This window comes from Myxine glutinosa, chromosome 11 (genome assembly GCF_964187855.1).
Source record: "Myxine glutinosa chromosome 11, kmMyxGlut1.1, whole genome shotgun sequence".
In the NCBI taxonomy this organism is placed as follows: Eukaryota; Metazoa; Chordata; class Myxini; order Myxiniformes; family Myxinidae; genus Myxine; species Myxine glutinosa.
This window is the reverse complement of record NC_136271.1, coordinates 7,627,899-7,642,636: the sequence shown is the minus strand read 5'-3', so window position 1 is coordinate 7,642,636 and position 14,738 is coordinate 7,627,899. Positions and strand designations below refer to the sequence as shown.

The window sequence follows — 14,738 nt, the reverse complement described above, 5'->3', positions numbered from 1 at the left end:
CCAAGCACCTTGCTGTGCCTGAGCGACTGCTTTCACATATCCCCCCTCCTCTTCCTTTCTTCTCAACTCCCTCTCAACCATCTTCCTCCTCTCTTTCACACATGCCTTTCCCCATCGCTCATGCTCCATCCACCCCAAGCCATGCTTCCCGTGCTGTACCATCCCCATGACCTCCTCCTGTTGTAACCGCTCCTCCATCTCGTCCACCTCTGCTCTTGCATTCCACTTCCGACTTCCCTTCTTCTCTGGGAGAGCATTCTTTACCACTGCATCACTTGAATCCCGCAACATCATGAACTCCCGCACCCTCACCACCTTAAACTCCTCGGTTAATGATGTCAAGGGAAACTGGAGTTTTCCACCCTGACCATAAAAGGCAATATTCGTCAAACAGCGTGGCACTCCCAACCACCTCCTCACAAGCCCGCTCACCACAACCTCCATCCTCTCTACATGCCCAATCGCAATATCATACATCATCAATGGCCACAATACTCGTGGCATCAACCCAAACTTCAAACACCATACCTTCAACAGTATATGTATATGTGTGTGTGTGTGTGTGTATATATATATATATATATATACATATATATATATATATATATAATATTAGCCATGGTCTGAAAACTGACTTCATATGTTTATTTTATTTCCGATGCATTTATATCGCTGTAGGTCTTGGAACATGATGTAAATCTTCTACCCACTTTATCATCCATTGTACTGGGATTTTGCTTTTGCATATCTCTTAGCATATACTGTACATTGCTATGCTACTGAGCCAAGAGGAGATCAGGGTTTAAATTGTATGTTGCACAAGAACAGAAAATTGACTGTACATGTATAAACTATCTGTTTGAATCCTAGAAGAGTTAAACTTTTTAAAAAAGAAAAAAAAATTGCTTATTAAATCCACCTTAACAAAGAGACAACTGCATAACTTCTGTAATAGATACAAACAAGTGAATCCTCTTGGATTGCGCTGAGGTTCGGGCATGGAATTTCTAGGAGGAAGTATAATTTGTATGCAATGAAAGTACATGTAATATGGGATCGAGTAAGATTTGACATATCCACTTTTGTTATTCCCGATTCCTCATTATTTCAGAGTACATAGGCACAATGAAGAATATGACAATGACAATAAAAATCAGTATACAGAATTATTTTATTTAATTAATGCATTTAAATGTGATCCACATTTTATCCATAGCAAGTCATATGAGATCAATCTCAGGCCTGTCCCCATGTAATGGGTGAGTTTTCATATACACATGTAGGTGAAAACATTTTCCAAAATTATTCAAATACATATGTGATACCCAATCCCGGATTAAGAAATTAAGCATGCCACTCAACCACATAACAGAGCATTAAGCCAATAATAATAAAACAGTATAAAATAGCGAAAATGACGCGAAAATGACCCCAGTTGGAATAATAACGTCACGTCGTGCGACCTCCCTAAAACAAAGTAATTCTTACCTGATTGTCTGACTCTATCTTGTCCCCGAACGTCCCTGGCTTAATACTCGGCAGGCCGGCAGAAGCACTTGTGGACCAACAACTCTCTCCCTGCACGTCCGGCAGAACTGCACGTTCTCGGCAGGCTAGCTCACGTTGTTAGCGCAGGCCGGCAGAAGCACATATTGACCAACTTCATGGCGAGCAGGAACAGAACCTTGGGCCGAATCTCGCGCTTCACCAGTGCGCGTGCGCGAATTTACGTCACGTCGGCAGCGAGAAGTGGTTCCCCAACACGAACCAATCAGGAACTGCCACGTCACACTTATATGATCTCAGAATTCCTGTGACAGGAATTCGCGTTACACTGGCTGGAAGTCAATCGCTAAAGGCGCTTCCTCAGCGCTAATAATCTAAGGAAGGTTTTTCAATTGTATTTCCAAATGAAATTCATTGTATATAGGAGAGTACAAAAATATGTAAAATTGTTTTTGAACAAGATGTACATATCTAATGTGATCGTCTTGCTAACACGAATAGAAACCTCGTCAATTTAAAACATGATGTACAGTTTTGATCAGGATTATATTTTTCATTTGTAGCATCCAATCATTAACACAATCTTCTTTACTATTAGAGATCCGTGTGTGCGGGTGTGTCGCCATTATCAGAGATGGCTGAGCGGATCTTTGTCATACTTTTGGAGGTTCATCAGTGCGTGCTGGGGAGTGTTTTAGGCCAAAAAAAAAATGTAAATTTTTGAAAAAAGAAAAGTTCGATTTTTGGGGGGGATTAAAAAAAATCGCTCTATATGTGACTGAGCCTTTGTAGCTATGTGAAAGGTAATATTAAATTTCCCTTAATTAGTGTGTGTGTTATTAAAAGTGTTACGTTTGTGGGGATAGGCATGGAAATGATGGAATACCTTAGGAAAGTTAGAATCGTGTAGGTTTAGAATGCTCCGTATGCCGTCAAAAATCCAGCTGAATGTACGGATTGTACGTAAGTCGGCTGTCTGCCCGGGTAAGAGCGTTTGCGTGTCGCCATAAGGGGCGTGGCTTTTGTGCTAATTAATTATAGGGCTTAAAGCTTAATTTCCCAGTGTGTAATTTGCCTCCTGTGGTCTTCCCTTCAGTTTTATTACATTCGGCCATCCAGGAAATTGAGGGCTCAGTAAAACAACGACAGTAATGTAATGGACTCATTCGCTCACCACGCTGCCAGGTCCGACAGAAACAGCATTTGCTGATCGGCAAGGGAACGACGTCATCCGCACATTCCCGAACAGAGATTAGACTCCGCCCCCTGACGACTCGTAATGAAGAGGCCACTCCCGGGCCTTTGTGATTGGTGGAGGCGAGATGGATGATGGAATAGCGCTGTGTGATTGGACAGAGTATAACGTCAGCAGTGGAACATTGCCACATTGGAGAGCTGAAGGAAAGAGAAGCTGTCTCGCCATCTTGGTCTCTTTGTCCTGCCGTTTGTTGGAGACAGTCGCATTTCGCCTCTCTTTGTCGTGCCGTTTGTTGGAGACAGTCGCATTTCGCCTCTCTTTGTCCTGCCGTTTGTTGGAGGCAGTCGCATTTCGCTTCTCTTTGTCCTGGTGTTTGTTGGAGGCAGTCACATTCTGCTTCTCTTTGTCCTGGTGTTTGTTGGAGGCAGTCGCATTTCGCTTCTCTTTGTCCTGGTGTTTGTTGGAGGCAGTCGCATTTCGCTTCTCTTTGTCCTGGTGTTTGTTGGAGGCAGTCACGTTCTGCTTCTCTTTGTCCTGGTGTTTGTTGGAGGCAGTCACGTTCCGCTTCTCTTTGTCCTGGTGTTTGTTGGAGGCAGTCACGTTCTGCTTCTCTTTGTCCTGGTGTTTGTTGGAGGCAGTCACGTTCCGCTACTCTTTGTCCTGGTGTTTGTTGGAGACAGTCGCATTTCGCTTCTCTTTGTCCTGGTGTTTGTTGGAGACAGTCGCATTTCGCTTCTCTTTGTCCTGGTGTTTGTTGGAGACAGTCGCATTTCGCTTCTCTTTGTCCTGGTGTTTGTTGGAGACAGTCGCATTTCGCTTCTCTTTGTCCTGGTGTTTGTTGGAGACAGTCGCATTTCGCTTCTCTTTGTCCTGGTGTTTGTTGGAGACAGTCGCATTTCGCTTCTCTTTGTCCTGGTGTTTGTTGGAGACAGTCGCATTTCGCTTCTCTTTGTCCTGGTGTTTGTTGGAGACAGTCGCATTTCGCTTCTCTTTGTCCTGCCGTTTGTTGGAGTCGGTCGCATTTCGCTTCTCTTTGTCCTGCCGTTTGTTGGAGGCAGTCGCATTTCGCTTCTTTGTGCTGGTGGTTGTTGGAGGTGGTCACATTTTCTCTTTGTTCTGGCTTGGTCGTGGGTGGTGGCGCATCTTTGACTCATGGTGCTTGTGGAAAGAGACTGAACCAGGGAGGTTCGGGGCAGTCGGCATCGTGAGAAGTACCTCACATTGGGACGTTGAGGAGCGCAACTCTGCGCAATTTTGTGCACTTCTGCGTGGTGGTTTGGAGGCGACAAACGTTGACAAGTCCTCGGTTGAACTGCAAAGCTGAGTGCTGGCCAATTACCAAATCATTTTATTTTATTTTATTTCTCCCTGTGTCTGTAATTGAGTCTGTTTGGAGGGCCCCACACCTTAGCCTATTACTATTAGTTTTTACCTCAACATTTTTATTTTGCTTTCATTATTTTCATTAAATCATTAGTTGTTGATTGTCAATTTCTTGTCTTGTTTCGTTTCTTTGTTTGTGGGTTCGGATTAACCCAGTTTCGGCCGTCCGATCAGGTTAGGCTTCAAACCTTCCCGCGAGCGCGAAAAGATAATCACGCCAAGTTTGAAATACACCTCGGAGTTAAAGCTCGTTTCGGTCATTCGTCCTCTTGGGATGTTAAACCTGGGGACGTGACAATATTAAATATATATGTTCCTTAATGGGTGTAGGTTAGCGTTTTAGGCCTCAGTCACACTGGATCGTACGATTTCTGGATCGTGCGATTGATGGCAATCTGGCCGAGATACGACCAATCGTCAATGTTTGCTACGCTCTCCATTTGCGATCGCAAACAGCGATTGCTCGTAGGACTTATGGTAGGTCATCGTACGATTGGTGGTACGCGTGGTCGTGCGATCACTAACGATTGGAGAAGATCAATCGCAAGATCAATCGTAGGTAATCGTGCGACTAGTGGTGGCGATCAGCGACCGATTGTACGAACAATCGTGGCGACCTGCGACCATCGATCGCAGCCAGTCGTGAGTTCGATTCCCGACGCAGCTATAAAATGTCATAAATGTGTTTACGATCCCTCAGATGGACGTTAAACGGAAGTCCCGTCTGCCGACGTTCGTTTGTGGACGTTAAATACCTCAAGGTGTCCTTCGCGAAGAGTAGGCGAGCTATCGCAGGCACACTCAACAAATTACAAATCCTTGCCCTGACTAGTGGAACGTCAGGCCTGGCCAACCGGTTCGTGACAAACTCAGACCAAGCTTCCCCCGGCCGACCCCTCAAGAAAGGTGGGCTAATGAAGAAGAAGTCACAGGAAGAAGATCGGTTGAAGAATAGAATGACATGCTGTATTAAATATTGAAGGACACCGTGGCGTGGGGTCTACCAACTAACGCCAGCAGACGGGATTCCCGTTTAACGTCGATCCTGGAAATGATGATTCACACTGCCTATGAATCACCACGATGCCACTTTATAGCTTGGTTGGGATTCGAACCCAGGGTAGACAGCTTGGAGCCGAGTTTGTGTACCTGCCAGCCCTTGTTTAAGAATTAAGCGATTAAATCAAAACATCGGACCGAATTTACTAAAGTCGTTTAGCGAGCGTCTTGTCAACACACGTCTAACCCTTAAACACTGACAAAAAATTGTTGTACACGCACAGCAAAACACACGCCAAACACACGCGAATGGTATAAAATAATATTCTCTATATATATAAAACACAGTTTGTGTGTGTGTGTGTGTGTGTGTGTGTGTGTGTGTGTGTGTGTGTGTGTGTGTGTGTGTGTGTGTGTGTGTGTGTGTAATGTTACCGATAGACTCCGAAACGGAGAGGCTCATGTGCTTGATATTTGGCATAGACATGGCCATTGAGCCTGGGACGAACATGGCCGAGACAATATTTGACGAGATCCATATTTTTTATTCATATTTACCTCAGCGCATTTCAGCGAAGTACCCGCTAATCTCAGCCAGTGCGAGTAGCTCGCTGATTCGCTCAGAGCGAGCACGTGATGTTCCATCCCGTCACACGTCACATGTTTACACGTAATTCAGGGCGAAAAGCCATTGCGTTTTTTCACTTTTATGCGATCGTGTTTTGTGTCGATTTTATTTCGTGTTTACGAATTCGAATACGAAGGATTTCCCATTTCCGCTTTCGATTTCGAATATGAATCGAATACGAGCTTGAGTCGAGAGGGCGAATGTACGGGTTGGGAATGTACGGGTCTCCCCTCCCCCACCCGGCAACGCCGGTACTGGAGGGCGTGGGTCACAGGATCGGTGTCTCCAAAATCCGCTTCGTGCTCTTGCGAAGATGCAGGACGATGTCGCGATTGTTGTGCTGCTCTCTGACCATGAGAACTGCAACGTCATTGTTGACTGGCCCTCCCCTTCCCTCCCCCTTCCCCCTCCCCCGTCCGTCCTCCTCCTCCCTTCCCCCTCCGTCCTCCCCCTCCCTCCCCCCTCCACCCTACCCATTCCCCTGCTCCTCTCCCCCCTCCCCCTCCCCCTTCTCCTCTCCCCCCTCCCCCTCCCCCTTCTCCCCTCCCTTTTTTTTTTTTTTTTTTTGTGTACTTTATCGAGGCTCGTGAAAGAGCTGACATTTACTTCACAAACAAATCAACCAGACAAACAAAATATATAAAAAGGGGGAGCGGAAGACAAGAGAATGGGAAGCACACAAACACTTGAGAGCACACAACATTTGAGAGCAGGGAGATGTGTGGGAGGGAGAGGGCTCGGGGGGAGGAGGCGTGGGAAGGGGTGGGGGGGGGGGGGGTGGGAGAAGTATAAAACACAAGGACACCAAGGACTTCCAGGTAAGAAGTTGGTATTTCAAAAAGTGGAATTGGGGTGAAATTATCGGGGATAGAAAAGATCAAGGTTTTGGATGGGGGAAGATAAGAGATGGTGGTGAACAGCTGTTTTAAAGACCTGGAGGGTGGAGTGGGATTGAAGAGAGTGAGGGAGTTTGTTCCAGAGGCGGGAGAAAAGAGGAACGAAGGAGCGAAGGTGAGCAGAGAGTCTTGATTTTGGCAGTTTAACCATAAGAGGGTTGCAGGCAGATCTTGTGCGACCTGTAGGAATATTTGCGGGACAGAGCCCAGAGAGAGCTGGGGGGGGGCAAGGCCAGAGAGGAGTCGGTAGAAGACGGAAAGACCACCAACCTGCCTGCGGTGAGTGAGTGAAAGGCCCTTGGAGTTAGCTTCATCGCGGGAGATTCCAATGATTCTGAATGCTTTGCTTTCAACAGCGTGAAGACGAGCTAGGTGTGAGGCAGGAGCACCAGCCCAGAGGGGAGAGCAGTATTCCATTGAGCTGCGGATGAAAGCCTTGTACGTGGTGAGGAGCTCAGGTGTGCCAAGGAAGGACTTCGCACGACGGAGGATGCCCAGTCGGCGACTGGCTTTGGAGGCCAGATTTGAAATGTGGTTTTCCCAGGAAAGATCATGGCAGATAGTGAGACCCAAAAGTTTGAGTGACAGAACTTCTTGGAGAGGATTATTCAGAAAGTAGATGGGAGGGTTGTCCAGTCGGTCTTTTCGGAGAGACATTGTAAGAGTGTGAGATTTGTCAGGATTGAAAGACATGTGCCACTTGTTTGCCCAGACTGTGATTTTGTCCAGGTCTGCAGAGAGTGAGGAGGCTGCAGACTGTCGATCTGAGGGATGAAGAATGGAGCGACAGAGAGTAGAGTCATCAGCAAAGAGATAGAGAGGATTTTCAAGAGTCGGGGAGATCATTGATGAAGACCAGAAAAAGCACAGCGCCCAGAACACTGCCTTGGGGAACTCCAGCCTGAACAGGAAGAGGAGATGAGAGAAACCCATTCAGGGCCACACGTTGACTACGACTAGAGAGGAAGTCCGCCAGCCATGCGTGGAGATTTCCATGGATACCAACAGAGGAGAGTTTGGTGAGCAGGGCGGGGTGCCAGACCGTATCGAAGGCACGTGATATGTCAAGGGAGACAGCTCGAATTTCCTGTTTGGCATTGAGGACCTCCATCCATTGCTGAGAAAGCAGAAGCAGCATGTCCAGAGTAGAGTGACCAGGTCTGAAACCAAATTGATGATCAGAGATCAAGCCATTGGAGAAGAGGAAAGATTTCATATCTGAAGCAATGATGGATTCCATGACTTTACTGATAATTGAGAGAAGGCTGATTGGTCTGTAGTTGCTAGGATCTGTTTTTGCACCTTTTTTGTGCAAAGCGGTGATGTTGGCAGATTTCCAAGCAGATGGCAGATGACCTTGAGCAAAAGAGAGTGTGAAGAGAACAGAGAGAGGGAGTGAAAGAGCGGAAGAACAAGATTTTAGGACGCTTGGGCTGATGCCGTCAGGTCCAGTTGCAGAATCAGAGTCGAGGGTTGACAGAAACTTTTCCACCTTGTCAGGAGGAAAGGACACAGACTCCAGGAGCAGCTGGGTACGACTGGGTACGGTGGGTACAGAGAGGGATGGGTTTGGGACACAAGATTTAGAGGCAAACACAGAGTTGAGGCATTCAGCTTTTTCACGCGCAGAGTCAGCCGTGTGGCCGTTTGAGGTGAGGGAGGGGATGGAGGGGGAACAAACACCAGAAACAGATTTGACCAGACGCCGCCAGGATTTGGAAGAGGGAGACAGATAAGAGAGTTCTGTCCTGAGAACGGATAGATATTGTTTCCTGGCTCTCCTGAGGGTGGACACACACTTGTTTCCGGCTTTGTGAAAGGAAATGAGATTTCCTTCCGTTGGATTTGCTTTCCAGGAGACGAAAGCAAGTTGTTTCTGGGCAATAGCCTCACCACAAGATTCCGTGTACCATGGACGGGAGGAAGGGTATGACAACTGAAGACGAGATGGGATAAATCTGTGCATGAGAGAGAGCAGTTTACTTTGGAAGAATTCCCAGGATGAGTTGATGTCAGAGGCGGTAGAGATGGGAGACCAGTCCAGATGATTGATGGCTGCTTGAAGACCATGCCAGTTGGCCTGAGTGAAATGCCAGACTCGTCGACGCTGAGGAGGCTCTCTGAGAATGGTCAGAGAGATGTCCACTTTAACAAGCACATGATCAGATGAGCCGATTGGAGCAGAAGAAGAGCAGCAGACATTTTCAGGGAAGTTAGTCATAACCAAGTCCAGAAGAGAAGATGCTCCATTGATTGAGATCCGGGTCGGGAAATTGACAGATTGTGTCAGTCCCAGTGAGTCACAGAAGTCCTTTGCTGAAGAGCCATGGCTGGTGAGAGAGGTACCCACACCCAGCCAACTGGCATGGTGACAATTGAAATCACCACATATGAGGAAGAGAGAGTTGGGATGGGTAGATAGAAGTTGGTCCATGTTATCAGACAGCGAGATGTAGATGGAGTCATCACTGTTTGGTGGACGGTACAACACACATATGAACAAAAGGTGGGAGCGAAGGGGAAGCCGTAGCCAAAGGTATTCCTGGGGGTGAGGTGGAGAGAGGGCAGTGCAGGGCGAGTGAGGAAGATAGTTTTTTATAAAGATAGCAACCCCCCCTCCAGGACGAGGCTCAGGTCTATCATACCGGAGGAGGGAGTAACCTGGGAGAGACACCAAGGAATCAGAGACATCATGAGGGAGGAAAGTTTCTGTTAAGCAGATCACGTCTGGTTTGTCAGAAGCAACCTGTATGGAGAGATCAGTCAAGTTTGAGCGAAGGCCCCGGATGTTTGAGGTCCATACTGTTAAAGAAGAGGAAGGGGGAGCATCGGATACAGAACAGGGGGGGAGCGGTACGGTATGATGTGGAAGAGGAGGAAGAGGTAGGGAGAGCTGTTGAAGGTGCGTCAGAGATTTCAGAACAGCTTGGAGAAAGGGAAGTATGGGGCGGACAAAAGGTTTGATGGTGAATGGGTGAGGCGCAGTGAGGTGTTGTTTGAGGAGGGGGAAGAGTGAGGCAGAAGGTTGAGGGAGCTGAAGGTGAGAGTTGGAAGGGGGAAGAAGCGGGGAGGACGCTTTGAGGAGGAGGGGTGAGAGGGGAGTCTAGGAGGGGAGGAGTGAGGGAGGGTCTCAGAGGGGAGGGGTGTGGGGGGAGTTTAGGAGGGAAGGGGCAAGGGGGGAGATCTGAAAGGGATGGGTGATGGGGAAGATTTGGAGGGGAGGGGCAAGGGGGAAGATTTGAAAGGGATGGGTGACGGGGAAGATTTGGAGGGGAGGGGTGAGATTGGATTTTGAAAAATGTACGATTAATGGGAAACGAACATTTCTTGCAAAATGAGATTCTTGCGACCTTCGAGTCAAAAATACGTTTGAGGATGCTGAAGGATGGGTTGAGTTCTGGAGAGTTTAGGGAATGAATGAAAGATGCACTATAAGAGATGGAATTTTTTTTGGAATGAATAGATTTGGTGAGCAAGTCGAAAGCATCCTTTTATAGAAGAAGAAGAAAAAGGTGTTATAGAATATGACAGATACCATTCTTCAGGGGACAGATGGAACATTTTTTAACGACGTGAACAAAGAACGAACGAACAAATAAGAACGAAACGGATAAGAACAGAGAAGGGAATATATATTTATTTATTTTTTTTAATTTATTTTTTTGAGTTGGGATGAAAACAAAGACAGAGACCGAACGTGGAACGTGAAAAATAGAGACCGAAAGGAATTGCGAGCGCCGAAAGGAAACCGACGATTCTGTACACAGGTATGAAAAACCAACACCAAGAATACTATTAGAGAGACACCAATAGTTACATACACACCGAAAGAAAGATAAAGTTTCGACCTGTGGTAAAGCCGGTATTACGACAAAAACACAATTGTGAACAGTTACTTATTAACTTCGAAAGCGTGCGCGCATGCACAGCTTTGAAGAGACGTGACGTCACGTGACTTCCCGAGACGTGAAGAGACTTTGAAGAGATTTAAAACGTTAGACAAGTGGTCGATGTTCGGGGAAGTTAGGGGGAGAAGAGAAAATCTAAGAAATAAGCAATACAGCGAAGGAAAGAACTTAAATTCACAGAACACCTATGGGGGTAGGGAAGCCGAGATAAACTAGGCCGCGCACGCGGTGGGACAGAAAACGATTAAATTATACAAAAGTTTGCAAGAATTGCAAATCAACACCAACTGGAAAACACCCTGCAACACATGCACAATAAAAAAACCAGTAGGAATCGACGAACACTGATTGACGATCATTGACGATTGACGAACACCCGATGTCCCTGCTCTCAAATGTTGTGTTTGTGTCCTTCCCCCTCTTCCCCCTCTCTTTTGTGTCCTTCCCCATCTTGTCTGCCGCTCCCGATGTTATTTGTTTTATGTGTCTGTTTGTCTTTCTGTGTGATTAATTTTCGCTCTTTCACGAGCCTCGATCTTGTATACAAAAAAAAAAAAAAAAGTGTGTTTGTTCTGTCCTGGGCGTGTTATATAAGAGTGTAGAAGGATTGCCCTGTGTCCTTTTATTTCCTTTGCTTGTACATTCTACCTTCTTTCATTTCCTCTTCGGGGTTCGTGTACGTAATAAATAAATATTTGTTCTTCTTTCACTTTGGTTTCCTCTCATCCGATCGCTTTCGTCCTGTCCCCAATTGAATACCTGTGGCACGATATAGGAACCGCTTAGAATCGGGTTTAGACTGCCGCTAACGGCTCAAGCTTCGGATTGCTAAAACCGCTCGGCAATATTCCTTCTTGTCCGTGGCTCGGGCAGGAGTATCGCCCTGCTTCCGACCGGAAGGAGCGCGATATCTTCTAAAGGACCGGGAGAATCGGCCAGTGTAAAAGACAAGGGGATTAACCCCCCCTTTTGGTAAGGGGAGCGCCGACCCCGGATCCGCAATAATATTGTCCTTGTATCTTGACGTGAAGGTAACCTCCAACGTGACCATGCATGTTATCATTTTCAAAAATTGCATATGTATATGATAAAGATATGTGTTGTGAAGAAATTTGATTTAAATGCCAGAAATTGAGCATTTACCATTGGTTTTCAAAATTTTAAGATGTCAAACCAACTTAGCATCTTTCAGCTAAAATTGCATATTTCATCGATATTTCTGACATTTTACCTTTTGCTTTTTTTCATCGTTTGTGAATAATGACAACATCTATCTATAATTCCAGTAATCTCTGTCTGTCTGTACGTTTGTCTGTGACCGCTGTTTCTCGACAACCACGGGTCCGATATACTTTTAACTTGCCAGGTATATTGCTGGGGACCCGAGGATGTGCCTTTTCAAGGTTTCATATTAATCGGACAATTACTTACCGAGCTATGTCCAAAAAACGATTCAACCAATCAGAGAGCAGCGAACGATCGCGTGTGCCGAACGTGGCGGGCACACTCTGCCTCGGATGGCACATTTGAGAGCGTATTCATTTATTTCACGTTTGCAAACTATGTTGGCGTTAAACTATGTTTTACAACTAATAAAAACGAATTTGCGATTCATTCGCTTTCCTGCGCGTTTGTGCACGCGATGGCGATTTCTTTACCAAACTCCGGAAGCCGTTCGCTTTGGACCAAACCATTGCATGTAAATAGAGGGGGGGGATTGTCACCACTCGCAAGCCGTTCGCTTTGGACCAAACCATTTCATGTAAATAGAGGGGGGGGATATAATTTTAGATATAGATATAGTACGGGCATGCCCTAGTAATTACAATAACATCACTTTGAATATATCAATAATAATATCACTTATCACCTCATAGTGTCGGTCCTGTCTAAAATCTGGAAAATGGGCAAGTCAAGGCCTAACATGATATACCTGGTAATTAGTTACACTAACACATATAAAATACAAATCTTAACTAGACAGTTTATAGAACACGTTACCCTGCGCAGTGTTCAAGTCTATACTTCAATTTTAATATAATAACGATTTTAAAGATGATTTTAAAATGCAGAAGTTTAGCGCTATTGAAGCAGTCTTATTGCACCACACTATTTAACATGTCCAAGTATTGCTAAACTGGAGGTTTTTACAGGTATTTAGAAGGCGATTTGTGTTCTACAGTGTTCAAGTATATAACTCAATTTAAATAAAATAAAGATTGAAAAAGTCTATAAAAATTAATTCCGGGTTTTACCTCTGTTTTACACAGTCTATGACATCACCTTATCAAGCACGTTACATTAGTTATTCATGCCTGTTGTTTGTCTCCTTCATAACTCCTTAAAACACTAGGTTTCCTCTTTGGAATGATTTTCAATTCTGTTTGAGTACCGAACAGGTACACAGGGTAAAAAATATTATCTCACTCCTGTCTACGCATGCACCATCAGGACAAATTCAGACACAGTTCGGTAAAAAGAAAGACTTGTCTTCCTATTAATATTCCGATTCATGTTCCATATGGTATGAACCACCTTTAGAGGCCATTTTTCCCTGCAGAGCAGAGGTTGGTCCTTTTTCAGGCACCCTGGTCCCATTTTTGAAGGAATGTTTTATGGCCGAATGCCCTTCCTGCCGCCAACCCTGTTAGTTACCTCTTACAACACACAGGGAATTACCAGTGAACTGGTACTCGATTTGCCGACCTCGGAAGGATGACAGGCTGATTCAACCCCCCCTGGCGTTAATTCAGTGATTGACCAGGATTTGAACGCAGGATCCTAGGATCCCTAGCCAGTACCCTAACCGCTAAGCCAACACCAGGCTTCATGTTCCATATGGTATATAACATTCAATTTAAACACGTTGTGACTCAATCTTAAACTGCTGATCATAAACTGATGAGACAGATATACGGACACAAACCAACTGCTTAACCCTGTTTTTCGCTTCATGTGCGCAGGGTATTTGTGCTTTGTCAAAGTATGAAGGATAGTCTAAAAGTTTTCCCCCTGAGCATGATGTGAAACAGCCTCCGATGTTCGAAACATCTACTTAGCAGTATGAACAGAGATGGACCTGCCTTTTTCTATATTAAGTACTTTAAAACTAGTAATGGGCGTCCACATCCATGCTTGACCACGTTGTGGAACGTCGGCCCAGGTCCTTGTGCGAATGAGATGAGAAAGACTCTTCTGAAAGTTCCAGTTAACACAAGGTTCAGGATAATATTTTAGTGCTTATTGGTTCACGAGTTATCAAGTGTCCACTATATTCGTCATGTGTGTGCGTTTGTCTGTGTGTGTGTGTCTGTCTGTCTGTCCACAGCATAACTACCCGTTGATATCATCCGATCTTGATGAAACTTGGGTGGGAGCTTGATATCATGATCTAGTTGTGTCCTGCCTAGAGTGGGCGTATTGCGCCTATTGTAGGCGGAGCCATGCCCGAAAAAGATGTCTTTTTAGGGGGTAATCGAGTTCAAGCTACATCTTCTCCGAGGGAGTTGGTGGAGTCTGAAAGGGGTTTCGATATTTGGTTGGGCCAATGGCATGTGTGGCACGGAGCTCGATTTTTCATTTTATTATTACTTTTTTTTTCTTTTTTTTTCATTTTTCACCGAAGTTTCGGTGTTGTGTAGCTAACTAACCTCATAACTGATTATACATCATTTTCTATCTCATTTCAAGGTCAGTAACCTTCGTTTTGACATTTCCGGGCCTGGCCTGTCCAGGCCTGTTTCGGTCCGTCCTGTCAGTGAATACCGCTCGCTCGTGAACCATCGTCGTGTCCTGACTTGTTATCTTCTATGATGTCCACACATACATGAGCATGGATATCATATGGTAGTAGGCCTTCAACATTTTCAAACAATTTGAATTCCACATGCAAGTATTGTTCAACAAGCTGGTAAATTGTTTCCCAAACATTCCTGGAAAATTGTGGGAAATTGATTCCGAATTCCCACCTACTCCCATTTTTTGGGGTTCGGGCTTGGAAATTTGGGCTGTAAAAATTTGGGCTCGAACCATCTCTCATGGCAAGTGTGGATGTGCTTGCGCTTGTGCAGTGTGCTCTGTGCACCTCCTTTCCCAACACGAAGGAAAGACTCATCAATTTGTATTTTATGGCCTTCAAAGCCATCCCTCAACCAAGCTGACTAAATGAGAAATGTGAGCAATGGTAAAAACTAGCTTCAAACAAAGGCCCATGATGATCA

General features: G+C 45.4%; 1 protein-coding gene across 3 annotated transcripts in view; it reads right to left on the bottom strand.

Moving 5' to 3' along the window:
• LOC137436197 (E3 ubiquitin-protein ligase Trim36-like) overlaps positions 1–10,934 on the bottom strand; it is a 24,730-nt gene extending 13,796 nt beyond the window's left edge. Inside the window, exons 1-2 of one of the 3 annotated variants that reach the window (XM_068129930.2) lie at positions 10,864–10,934; positions 1,489–1,811 (exon numbers count right to left, since the gene is read on the bottom strand). Coding sequence is in view for 2 of the 3 variants with exons in the window: in XM_078786381.1 (XP_078642507.1) it covers positions 10,862–10,877 (16 nt within the window). In the remaining variant the exon portion in view is untranslated. Of the gene's footprint in view, positions 1–1,488; positions 1,812–10,861 lie in introns of all 3 variants that reach the window. The other 2 variants (XM_078786381.1, XM_078786380.1) reach the window with 2 other exon arrangements.
• Positions 10,935–14,738: the final 3,804 nt, after the last annotated feature.